General features: G+C 33.4%; 1 protein-coding gene across 4 annotated transcripts in view; it reads left to right on the top strand.

Annotated features, from left to right (window-relative positions):
• Positions 1-14,063, top strand: part of LOC114332338 (uncharacterized) — a 132,094-nt gene that overhangs the window by 76,973 nt on the left and 41,058 nt on the right. For all 4 annotated transcript variants that reach the window (XM_050652833.1, XM_050652834.1, XM_028282123.2 and 1 more), the window contains exon 3: positions 536-1,901. In XM_050652833.1, the coding sequence (XP_050508790.1) occupies positions 536-1,901 (1,366 nt within the window). The remainder of the gene's footprint in view (positions 1-535; positions 1,902-14,063) is intronic.

Here is a 14,063-nt window from a genome sequence, read left to right as displayed (position 1 = left end):
TTAGCATAACAAGTTACAGAACTTTTCAAAAGGAAAAAATATACTTCAAAAACAAACTCAAAGATTCTAAAATTTAAAAATTCCACAAGGAAAAAGTTTTCCTGTAGTTGGCTGTATACCATGTAATACAAAAAACATTAAATCCTTTATAAAAGGTATATTTAAAATCCCTAAGAAGGGCTACATCACAATCAGAACTAGTTTTCGACTGGTTTACCAGTCATCATCAGTGCTTACCTAAAATGAATATAACCTGATAAAATAATGCAAAGATTGAAATTTGGACTAGGGTTAAAAAGCTGTCGGCTAACCGACAGCTTTTTAACCCTAGTCAAAATTTCAATCTTTGCATTATTTTATCAGGTTATATTCATTTTAGGTAAGCACTGATGATGACTGGAAAACTAGTTCTGATTGTGATGTAGCCCTTCTTAGGGATTTTAGATATACCTTTTATAAACGATTTACTGTTTTTTTTATTCTAAAATTTGTTTATTAAAATTTATCAAAAAATTAAACCTCTATTAATTTTTAGGGATCGTTGGCGCTGTTTCCAATGGTATACATCTAGGGCTTTCACCTGGTGCTGTTATTCCACTTTGCAACACACCGATAAACAATATCAGCACCAACACAGACATCTTTTGTGATAATAATGATAGTCAAAATATGTATAGGACGTTCTACTTGTTAGGATCTTGCATCGGTGTACTGCTTTGTATTGTAAGCTACAAATTAAGCACGAAAAAACTAATGTTTATATCTGGGATATTGTTAGTAATTTCTTGGATGCCCGTAGCTATAGAAGCTGCAACAAGTGCAATACATGCTTCTCGTGTATTAGCAGGGATATGTATGTCAGTAACATTAATATCAAGTCCTAAGTATATTCACGATATTGAACCACAAAATTTAAGAAACAGCGGTAGATTGATATATTATGGAATATTATTTGGAGTTTTATTGGCATATATGCTAAGCTCATTCATATCAGTAGTTGCATTGGCCATATTAGGAGCAGCTCTTGCGCTTCTTCAAATGGTAATATCTCTATTTACGATAGAATCGCCATATTTTCTTGCTTGGAATAACAAAAACTGTGAGGCTAAAATAGCTTTAGAAAAATTACGAAATACAAAATTTGTTGAAAGTGAACTTGATATGATAATTAATGCTGTATTGAGATCTAAGATTAATAATAAAAGACAAACTACTTGGTCACTTACATTAAATAAGAGATCGTGCCTGTCCGTTGCATTAGCCATGATTGGACAACAATTCAGCGGAATCATAGTTTTCTTAATGTTTTTAGAAGACATTTTGGTAAGTTGTGATATACAACATTCATACAATGCAGCAATTTGTACTACGTTTATCATTGTAATTATGGTTATATGTTTTTTAAATAGAAACAATTTTAGAAGTTTTTTCTTACATAAATGGATAAGCCACATTGTGTTCAGTATATCTATAGTAATTCTAGCCTCGTATATTACCTTAAAATCTGTTCAGATTAACTTTAATATGGCATGGATTCCTACATTGTCCATAGTATTGTACGCTGCTAATTTAGGATTTGATAAAGGATATTTTCCTTTCGAAGTTGTACATACTTATTACCCACATTTAATTAATAACGCTGGAAATATTTTGGCCGCTTTTATACAAACCTTTACGGCATGGGTTCTAGTAGAAATCACGCAAAGACTAACGCCTGGTAGCAGAATTTATATTATGTTATATGTTATTGCTATTTTAAATTCGTTAAGTACAATATTAATAAAAGTTTGTACACCGGTGCTAAGAGAACATGAAAAACAATTAAGTAGAGGGTACAGGAATCACAATGAAGAGTTTATCGGTCCAGACGATGTGGAACTTAAAAGTCAGCTAGTCCATCTGTAAGTACATTTTTTAAAAATACTTTGATGTAACATTAAAGTTTATCTTATTTGCTTTAAATTGTACGAAATATAGTATTTATTCTATCACAGAATCACACATATACAAACATACACACTTACATAAACACACAGACACAGACACATACACACACAATTTGCAGGGATGCTACCCATTAGAGTTTTAGCTGAAGGAAGGAAGACCATTTATGGACAAAGAGAGTTACAGATGAGAGAGATGAACTTGGAAGAAGAAAACGACAAAATAGCATTAATCGATTGCAAATACATTGGGATTCCGCAACAATGGGCAAATGGACACATTGTCTTATACCACTGATGAATGCTTGGCTGAACTGCAAACATGACGAGGTCAACTACTATCTGACGCAGATGATTTCAGCACATGGATGCTTTCGAGCATATCTTTATCGATTTAAACATGACAATTCTCCAGAGTGCCCGTCCTGTCTCGGGGTAAATGAAGACGCGGAGTACGTGTTCTTCGTGTGTCCTCGTTTCAACTTGCTACGCAATACTCTGGAAACAATTATCAACCAGAACATCTGACCAGAGACCTTAGTAGGAGGAATGCTTTCATCGAAGGCAACTTAGGATGCAATCAGCACATTTGCTATGCAAGTCCCTAGTCCTGATGATATTTAAATGTATTTCCTACCTCTATATAAAAAACACACACACCAACACACACACACACACACACACACACACACACACACACACACACACACACACACACACACACACACACACACACACACACACACACACACACACACACACACACAGGTACACACATATCTATGCACATAAGATATGCTTTGGGAAAATAAGCATCTGCTGTATAACTGGTTATAGTGGGTCTATCCCAAAATCCCGACAGCCAAAATTGCGACAGCCACAATCCCGACGGCCAAAATCCCGACAGGCCAGAATCCCGACAAGTTTGATAAGTTCTTTTTAACATATAATTACTAAACAAAAGTATTTACCATTTAATATGAACTAATTTTTTAAATAAAATTTCTAACATGGATATATGAATTAGATTATTTTTTTGCCAATATATAGTCCAATAATATATGTATAATCAAATCCTGAATTTAAGTTTACTTTCATATAATAGATATTAGCATGTCACTTACAACCCTCCATTTCAGTAAGTATAGCTTTTATATTATAAAATGAAGTGTTTAAATATTTTTTCTTTTAAAATAAATAATAATTAGTACCCGTACTTATTAGTAAGTATGTACCTAATAATTTTTCAATTTCAATACACTATAATATGATTTGGTATTGCATTTGAAAAGGAAATAATAAATATTCAAAATGTAGTGGTCGGAATTTTTATTTATGCGAGGATTGTTGCCTGTCGAGATTTTGGTCTCTCGGGATTCTGGCGTGTCGGTGTTTTTTCCGTCGGGATTTTGGCTGTCGGGATTTTGGGCGCCACCGGGTTAGGGGAGTATATTACCTTTGCATAATAATTAATAGAAACATTTTATTATTATATAATAAAAAAAATGTATCTTTAAGTTAAAATATGTTTAAATATTGAACTATATGTACCTAATTGATTATCTTACAATACTTGACAACAAAAATATTTATTGGAATGTTTTGGTGATTTATGTGTAACATTCACTTATATTTAGATACGTAACATTTTTGACATGTATAAAACCCATTCATCTATGGCAATGATATTTGTTGTTTTTTGAGAGATGTTCCGTTAGTGACTGATTCAAGGATTATTAGTAGAATGATTTTTAATTTCAAAGCTTCTTTTTTAGCCGAGACAATGAAGCACTAAACCTACCAATTTTCCGCAGCAAGATCAATTATTGCTCTGCAACTTTTTGCATTCGATTCGGAAAAGTGCCAGCAAAGTTTGTAAACAAAACTAATGGTGGTAAAATAAAAATTGCATTTTGTGCATAAGGAAAATACATTTCCAAAGTGCATCGAAAATGAAAAATTTGCGTCTCAAAAATGATAACGACGATCCTCGAACTACCTGGTATCCGGGTGGACCTAGTTTCCTGGAGGTTTATGTTAATGGTATTCTAAATAAGTCAACAGTCATTTGAGGTTCTTGAGGTCGCTAAACACGGATATGGTAACGACGACACAGCATAAGTAAACCAAAATAACAACTGTAATTAATATCTTAAATTTTTTTGCGCGAGGTTAAATAACTTTTTCAATTCAAAGTAATTTCAGGCAAGTTATACTTCGAGTTGTCCGGTTGTAATAAGTACATGTCCAAGGTATTTTACTTTTATTACTTGTTGAATACTGATACCATCAATTTCTATTTTACATATGATTGGTTCTTTACTGATTACAGATGAAATTGTCATATTGAATTCTTTTGCTCTTATGTTAAATCTGTGGACTAATCTTTGCAGACTATCTTCATATGGGACTATCAATATTGCGTTGTCTGTGTAGCAGAGTATTTTTACTTCTTTGTTTCCCATTCTATATCCTCTTCCTTTGTTGACGTTTTTGATGATTTCATCCATGATTAAATTGAAGAGCACAGGACTCAATGAGTCTCCCTGTCTTATTCCGCTGCCTATATCTATAGGTTCTGTAAGTTGACCATCTATTCTGTCTTCCATTTTGTTGCTTTGGTAGATGTTTTCAATAGTTTTTATGATACCTAGGGGGACTTCTCTATTATACAGAAGATGGATTATATCTTTGAGTCTTAATAATAATAGTCTCCCGTTTTATGCCGCTCACGTGGCTTTGGGAGTATAGCAGGGTAGTCTGCTATATCTAGGGCCTACGGTATACAAGGAAGGTAACAGGGCCAGTGCTACGCTTCAATTGCCTATTATTACCCCTGGTTTTACCCAAGGTACTCATTTTATTCAGGCTGAGTCGACCTGAGGCCTATAAACATTTTTAAAAATGTCTAGTTGTTCTTGCTGGCGGTAGGATTTGAACTCCGGACCACCGGCACGCGAGCCAAGCACACTACCGCTTAGCTACGCCGGCCCTCATCTTTGAGTCTTACTCTGTCAAATGCTTTCTTCGGGTAAATCAGACATAGAAATGCTGCTCTATCATACTCTAGTGATTTCTTAGTAATTTGCTTTATGACGAATATTGCGTCTGTACACGATCTTCCAGTACGAAAACTCTGTTGTTCTTATCCTTTGATTCATTAGGTCTTGTAAAATCTTAGTTGTAAGTTTTAGGGTAGTATTTAACAAGTTGATACCTCTGTAGTTTTCTGGCTGCTTTTTATCTCCTTTTTTGAATAGTAGAATTAGTTCGTCCGTTCTCCATTCTTCCGGTATTTTATTGTGTTTTATGATTTTGTTAATTAATATCGTTAATTGTTCTGTTATTGCTGCTCCACAATATTTCAGTAATTCGTTTGGTATTCTATCCTTAATTGCAGCTTTTCTATTCGTAAGCTTTTCAAGTGTTTCAAGTATCTACCTAAACACGAATATGATGTTGGATGTTGCCCAAGGCGAAACTCATCTCCTGGGGTTTCATGTTAATTTTATTCTAAAACAAACTAAAGAGATTACTTGGCGAGTTTTTGAGGTCGCTGTATACGAATATGATAATGAAGATAGTCTTTGAGATACCTGATGCTCACAGTGGTCTTGCACACTACAGTATACTGTGTAAGGATCTGTTGGTCCCTGTTATTTATAGACTGGCTATAATTCGGCATTCGGTATCCGATATAATAGATATCATTTTAAGCACTAGAAGTCAAAAAAGGATTCTTAGTGAGCTACACAATATTTAAACTAAAGTTGACCCCGCAAAATTGACGAAAACTGATTGCTTCTTTCTCACCAAAAGATTCAGCAGCCAAAACAAAAACTTAGCAAATAAAACTGAAAATTTTATTATTTGTTGTTCATGGCAAAATAAGTCGATATATAAACAAATAATGAATTTCAATAAGCATACCTATTGTAGGTGTTTACCTTTTTTGTCAATCAGTATAAAATAAAGCCGGTTAGAGAGTGGTATTGAATGAAGTTTCTTCGCTTACAGTTGCTTACAGTTACAATTTGAGAGCATGGCTCTCAATTACTTTTAGCCATGTATGGCGCCTAAAAATAATATAGACATGAGTAGAAGGGTACTGCCCTGTAACGTTTTAGCATAAGATTTTGTGTTCCCACTGAGTAGGTGCATAGACTTGACAACGACTACGGAGCTCGTCAACAAGCCTGTTTTGAAGTGACAAATAAACGTGACCATCTGTTCCATATAAAAGCTACTTCTAGGAGAGTATATATTCTTAGGTGTTTCACTCAATTTCAGGAAGCCTAATATTCCGGATGAATATAAACCATCAAATATTCAGTTGCTTGAAACGTATTGGTATAGGATGTATCTCATGGTTCTTTCCAAAAATAAAGAGGTCTCGATTGGTAAAATTCTGCCAACGGTAGATGCGTTCATACAGCATCTAAAAAGAGTCCATTTACAAGTTCAGACTTGCTTGCACGGAAAAGTAGTTTTGCATGTAACATAGATGGGAGCTCAAAGAAAACTACTATCATCTAGTGAAGATGACATAGCCTCCTAATCCACCAAGTGTTATGAGTTTAATTTTTGCAGTTACAAAAAAACTGCGACAGCTCATGTGGATGTAGAAACAACGATTTAATGGCTATGAGGAAGACATAAATTTGAATTATATGATTATTTTTAATTATCTTTTTTTACTTAATAAAAAAATTTGTTGTATTGAATTTATATTTTAAATCTTATTTGATATCACACTCTCTAAAAACCTTAAATAAAAAATTAACAATTTTAGGAGTCGAGGTCCACTCTGGCCACTAGATATCTTGAAAACTATCGCCGTCGTAATATTCGTGTTCAACAACCCCAAAAACCCCCGAACGGGTAGCTCCGGAACCATCGTCGTTAATAAATATATTCGCATTCAGCATCCTCAACAATCTCCGAGTAAAGACTGTCGACTGATTTAGAATGAAATTAATATGACACTCCAGGATTCGAGGTCCACCCTGGGCACCAGGTAGCTCGAGGACCATTGCTTTTTATCATATTCGTGTTCAGCGACCTATAAAACACCCCGAGTAACAACTACTAACTCATACTTGTCGATATATTCCGAGTTGCAAAATTTTCATTTTCTATGGTCTTTGGAAATGCATTTTCCTTATGCACAAAATGTAATTTTCATTTTACGACCATGAATTTTCTTCACAAAATTTCCCGACGCATTCCCGAATCTAATGCAAAAGAGCGATTAATCTTGGTACGAAAAATTGCTAGCTTTAGTGCTTTATTGCCTCGCCTGTTTCTAATACGCGGTTTGTAAAATTGAAGCGAGGAATTGCATTTTCCTAAAATATTTTTGCCTTTTTTCAGATTGTCTCAATTATCTTGTAGACTAGATAATTTGATTGCTATGTCCCTTAAACTAAATACAACACTTCTTTTGTGTGGTGTGATATGGGCGCGTTGCTGTTAAAATTTAAATATCTTGCAGACCAAATGTATTTTGTAAACCCGTTTTTAGTTATTCGACGGTCGTGCTTTATCTGTTATGTTGTTATTCTCTATTTCATAATAGGTTATTGATTATGTATTTTAGAAAGGAACTACAACGTTAACGGGGTTTTATTCTTTTATATAGTCAATGGACCTCTAAATATGAAAAAACCGAGGAGTGCTACCATTTAAATGGGTGCGTTTTTGAGAAAGGGGTGAGTTAGTCCCTAGGCACAGGGCGAATTAGGGTGAGTTCTATGTACTTTTGGTACAAACACGTCCACAGAAAAGTTGTTCCAGGGTAAATTTACTATCGAAACATCATATTTTAAAGTCAAAAATATTTTTTTACAAAAATATATTCAAAAGAAAAGCAAGAAAAAAACACGAAACATAGTTATTTTGTTTTTTGCCCCATAACTTTTGTCCACGGAAATATAGGTATAGGTATTGCTTCACAGAAAAAACTGCAATCCTTGCTCTTTAAAATGACGTTTGGCAGAAGTTTCTATGATTTACAGTTTCCAAATTATGATTTTTCAAAGTTCGCCACTCACAGCGATTTTGGCCCATTTTCCTTGTTACTTCTCAAACATTGTTCTGTAACTTGTTTCTACGTAGTTATAGGTATATGCAATGTTACATGTAGTATAAATAAAAGTCAATTATCTTTAACACGGCACCTGCCACGTGGGGTGCTACTAGCACGCCATAACACATTTTTATCAAATATTTGGTATTTTAAGTTTGGTAACCGTGCTGTGCGTCATAGTAGCTTTCCATAATATTATATACGCTCTGAGCTTCGCTAGTGTCGCTCCTAGCGAATTACTAATGCAACTTTCACCGGTAATTTTTAAATGTATTATTTAATTGTTATCGCTTAATATTTACAACGCAAAAAAGTGATTAAATTGTAATCGATTTTTTTAAGATTTTGCTAATCATTTTCACGTTGTATTGATGAAATATTAATTTCTTATTTCGGATACTTTCACAATTATCGTGTAGATGGCGCTAAGATTAATAGATTAATTTATAATTACATATTACGGAACATTAAAAAAACTTAAATTCAGTATTTAAAACGTAAGTATATTTAAGGTAAAAATATATAGGTACCACAGCTTTAACCAACTAATATTTTTTATAATTAATGTTTTTAATTTTAATTTTCAATTAATCACTTTGACATTTATGTCAAATTTCCAGTAAACGTTTACAGACTTGTCACTACTGGCGCTCGCGAATTTTTAAATATCCCCTCTACGTACGAGCTCACAGCGTATAGCATAGATGTGTTAGCGTTTGAAGTGGTTATTTAGTGTCATTCTGAGCTCTAAAGTCGAGATGGGGTGTCATCATCTGGCACTTTAAGTTTGATTTTTTTTGTATTTTTGATAAACAGGTCAAATTTACATGTTTTATTGAACTTGATAACTGATTTAAATTATTAATATACACTATACTCACTAAATCTTATTTTTTTTTAGATATTTTACTTCACTTCATTTATTACGGCTTGGTACTTGCTAATTTGCTTATAACACCTTTTTCATTTTATTTTTTAACTTTTATAACATATTAGTGGCTAATAAGTTAATAAAACATGTTTTTTATATTCTTGTGTTACTGAACACATTATTTTGTTTTTTAAACAAGTAGATCACAGAAAATTTTTAATGGGTGCTATGAGCACCCACGTGGCAGTTGACGCCTTGCAAGGCCACGTGGCAGGTGCCGGGTTAAAATGGTCTATTGTAGAAGTCTGTAAAACTATGTTTAAGCAAGATAGGGTTGTTCAAAGTTTTATACTTTTAATGATTTTTGATGAACTGCACTCGAGACGCTGTGAATGCCTAACCTGATTCCATTCAAATAAAAATGGAGAAACAAATGGAGGCGTTGTTGGAGATGCTACAAGCTGTGCATCAAGAAATAAAAGATATAAAGGAGGTCAATAAGCAGTATTTTAATGAGATGAAGGAAATAGTTAAAGAGAATGAATTAATTAAAGAAGAAAACAAGATACTGAAAAATCATATAAACATGATAAATAATAGATTAGACAAATTAGAAAACAAAGAAAGGAGAAATAACATCGTAATCCAAGGCCTAAATGTCAAGACGGATGAACACAGCATTCTAAAAGAGGAAATGAAAACTTTCCTAGATAACGAGCTAGGAGTGCAAGTAACAGTAGCACATGCTAAAAAGTTAGGCAGTAAAACCTGTTTGATCAAGCTAAGCAACGAGTCTGAAAAATATAATGTCATGAAGAATAAAATCAAACTAAGAGGGTACAGACAAGGAAAATATATATTAACGAGGACATGAGCAAGAAGGAGAGGGATATACAAGGACAAATAAGAATAAAGGCAAAAGAAGAAAGAAGCAAGGGGAAGAAAGTCAAAGTAAGGTTTCAAAAAATGATAATAGATAACGAAGAATGGATATGGCGGGACAATGATGCGGATAAACTAATACCTGAGATAAGCAACAAATACCCAGGAACAATCCATCCAAAAAACTGATAAGCGAATTGGAACGGAGAGACTTTGATGACGACCAGGAGAGGACATGGAACATCCAGTAATATGAAAGAGCAAACAACGAGGAAAACTAATAACAAGGAAGAACAGAAAAATGAAAACAAATGTCAAACGAGAATAGGTACATGGAATATAACCTCAATAACAGGAAAGGAACGTGAATTAACAGAGGAAATGGAAAGATTTGAGCTGCAGTTGATAGGAGTAAGCGAGACGAAAAAAGTAGGAAATGGATTTGTCGATATTGGAGGGCAGCACATACTATACTATTCTGGAGTTCAGATAGGACAAAGGGCAAAAGAAGGCGTGGGAATAGTTGTAACGAAAGAAATTAATAGAAGAATAACCAAATTCAAACCAGTATCATCAAGAACCATATACATAAAAATAGAGTTAGAAGAAGAAGAATGGCACATAATACAGGTATATGCACCGGTAGAAGGAACAGAGCAGGAAAAAATAGAACTATTCTATGATGAGATACAGAAACTTATTGATGAGATACAAGAGGAAAGCAAAAACATCATTTTACTAGGAGACTGGAATGCACGAATAGGAAATGATGAAAATATGGCATTAGGCTGCTTGGGAAGGTATGGAGAAGAGACGATAAATAGAAGTGGTAGAAGAATGATAAGTTTCTGCCAAATAAATGACTTGTTAATAGGTAATTCTTTCTGGTATCAACCGAGAAACGAAAAATATACAAACGTAGCAGAAGAAAGAAATGCGAGAAGCATAATTGACTACATAGTATATCCTCGAGACGCAGAACTAACGATACAGAATATAAAAACAGAGAACGAAGCCGAACTCGGTACCCAACACAGACTAGTGACAGCAGAGATAAACATGAAACTAATGGAAATAATAGAGAGTCCTCAATATACAAGAATAGCAATATATAAGATGAAAAATATGGAAATGAGGAAGTTATACCAAAGAGAGACAGATAAAATACTGGAACAATATGAAAACAATGAGGAAATATGGAATATGGAAGAGAGATGGAAAAAATTGAGAGACACGTTATGGAACACTGCGAAACAAGTATGTGGAATAAGAAAGAATGGTAAGAATAATAAAAGAACTGGATGGTGGAATAAGGAGATAAAACAAGCTGTAAAAAGGGAGAAAGAAATGTGGAAGCGATACATAAACACAAATGAAGAGCAAGACAGACGAATACAGAAGACAGAGAAATATAGTGAAAGAACTAGTAAAAGATGCGAAGAAGAGCTGGAAGGAATTCGGTGAAGAATTGAACGAGGGTTTTGGGAATAACAATAAACAGTTTTGGAATAAAATAAGAAGCATGAAAGGACCAAAAAGGAAACAAATAAGAGGAATTAGAAATGAGCGAAATGAATTGAAAACAAACATACAAGACATATTAACCATATGGAATAAGCACTATAAAGAAAAATTCGAGGCAAGTAACCAACAAGATGAGGAGAGAGGACAGCAAGCAAGAGAAGTGGATATAGACAATCGAGTAGACGAAATTCATATCAAAGATATTGAAGAAGGATTGGTAAGAATAAAGATTGGAAAAGCGGGAGGTGCCGATGACATAGATCCGGAGATGATGAAGTACGTGGGAGAACGAGGCAAGCTTTGGCTGCTGGAAATAATGAGGGAAGCATGGAGAACAGAAAAGATACCGGAAGACTGGGAAGAAAATTTATTGATACCAATATACAAGAAAGGAGATGAAGTGGAATGTGATAACCCTAGGGCTATATGCTTATCATCAGTGGCATATAAAGTCTACACTGGGATAATAGAAAGGAAGCTCAGGAAAGAACTGGAAGGAAAACTAGAAGAAGAACAAGCGACATTTAGGAAGGAAAGAGGAACAACAGATAATATATACATACTGAGAAATATAATTGAAAGGAAAAACGAAATAGGAGAAGACTTACATATTACGTTTATAGATATTAAAGCTGCTTTTGATTCTATAAATAGACAAGTAATATGGTCAGTAATGGAAGATCTGCAAATCCCGCAAAAGATAGTAAGCGTGGTAAAAAGTACGTATAGAAACGTACTTGCTAAAGTACAAATAAATGGAAACAGATCGCCAAAAATAAACCTAAGGAGAGGAATAAAACAGGGGGACAGTCTCAGCCCAGTTTTCTTTATATTAGTAATGGATAGAGTAATGAAGAGCGCTAAAAGAAGGTCAAGGCAATTACAGTCAATAATAGGGTACAGGAATTTAGTACCAGTGAGAATGGAGGGATTACTATATGCAGATGACTTAGTAATAATAGCAGACAATAAAGAGAAAATGCAAAAATTAATCAATATATGGGTGGAGGAAATAGAAAATTTGAAAATGGAGGTAAATGTAAAGAAAACGAAGACCATGATAGTAACCCAAAAGAAAAGGGAAGAAATAAACCAAACGATATTTAGGTGCAAAAACGAAATAATAGAAACAGTCTCGACGTTTGAATACCTTGGAGTAATAATATCAGAGGATGGAAAGATAGATCAAGAAATCTCATACAGAGCGAAAAAAGCAAATAAGATCTACTATGCACTAAATAAAACAATATTTGGAAAGGAAGAAATAGATAAAGAAATAAAACTGAAGGTATACAACGCAATCTCTGTGCCAACTTTAATATATGCAAGTGAGACATGGGTAACCAATGCAAAAATAGACAGTACAATAAACGCAGTGGAGATGAAGCAGCTAAGAAAAATAGCAGGAAAAACGAAATTGGACAGAATAAGAAATGAAGATATTAGACAAAGACTGAAACAGGAATCGATAATAACCAAGATACAAAAAAGAAAATTAAAATGGTATGGACACATTAACAGAATGGACCAGGGAAGACTACCAAAGCAGGTGATGGAATCGAAAAGATATGGTAAAAGAAGGAAAGGGAGGCCAAGGAAGAGATGGATCGATCAGATTTTAGAAATTGGACAGGAAAAAGGAAAAACACATCAACAAATGAAAGAGTTAGCAAAGGACCGCAAGAAATGGAAGAGATGGATAGAAGATGAATAAAACCTCCGACGCCCCTAACGAGCGTAAGGAGTTTCGAGAAAGAAGAAGAAGAAGAATGATTTTTGATATATTTTATGCTACTTTGAAATTTCTTATTATAACTTTTTTTATTGTATATTTAGGTATATACATTGTACAATAAAAAAGAAAGCTTATTTTTTTATTTTAAAATGTTGTATTGCAAAAAATTATAGGACTATTTTTAAACAAGAAATGATTTTTCAAAATGTGACATATACACATGAAATAGGCCCCACTAAGTTGGAAGCATATAGAAAACTTTTTTATTATTAAATTTGCGAACAAAATTATTCTTTATAAAATGCTCTGCGTAGTCTAAAACCTAAGATGCAATCATCAGATATAAAATTATATCAATAGTGTACGAGGTATGTTAAAAAATATGAAATTCGCTCAAGGGTAAAGTACCTTTATATTTCACAATATCGAAAAGTGTTATTAAGAAAAGTTATTTGGATTTAAAAATTATGCTATAATATTAAATTATATTCTTCTAACTGAAAAAAATAAAAAAAAATTAAAATTTTTCTCAAATTTAGGACACCCTTGGATATCCTACGGATATCTTGTTTAAAAATAATAGTGCTAGAATTTTTTGCAATACACCATTTTAAAGTAAAGAAAATATATTTTTTTATTCCACAATATATATACTTAAATGTACAAGCAAAAAGGCATAATGAAGAACTTAAAAATAATCATTAAAAATATCAAAAATTATTAAAAGAATAAAACTTTGAAAAAGAATAACTGGCTTAAAAAGAGCCCTATAGTCTTATACAATTTACCATTTTAAAGGTAATTCACTTCTCTTTCTACTAAATGTACCATTACATATACCTATAAATGCGTAGAAAAAAGTTTCTGAACAATGTTTGCGAAATAATGGGGAAATGACCCAAAAATGCTGTGAGTCGCGAACTTTGAAAAACCTATTTCGGAAACTACAAATTCCAGAGACTTTTATTAAACTTCATTTTAAAAAGAAAGAATGAAAGTTATTTTTCACTGAAGACATGC

Source organism: Diabrotica virgifera, chromosome 6 (genome assembly GCF_917563875.1).
Source record: "Diabrotica virgifera virgifera chromosome 6, PGI_DIABVI_V3a".
Lineage (NCBI taxonomy): Eukaryota > Metazoa > Arthropoda > Insecta > Coleoptera > Chrysomelidae > Diabrotica > Diabrotica virgifera.
The sequence above is the reverse complement of the archived record's forward strand: the minus strand, read 5'-3'. Positions and strand labels throughout refer to the sequence as shown.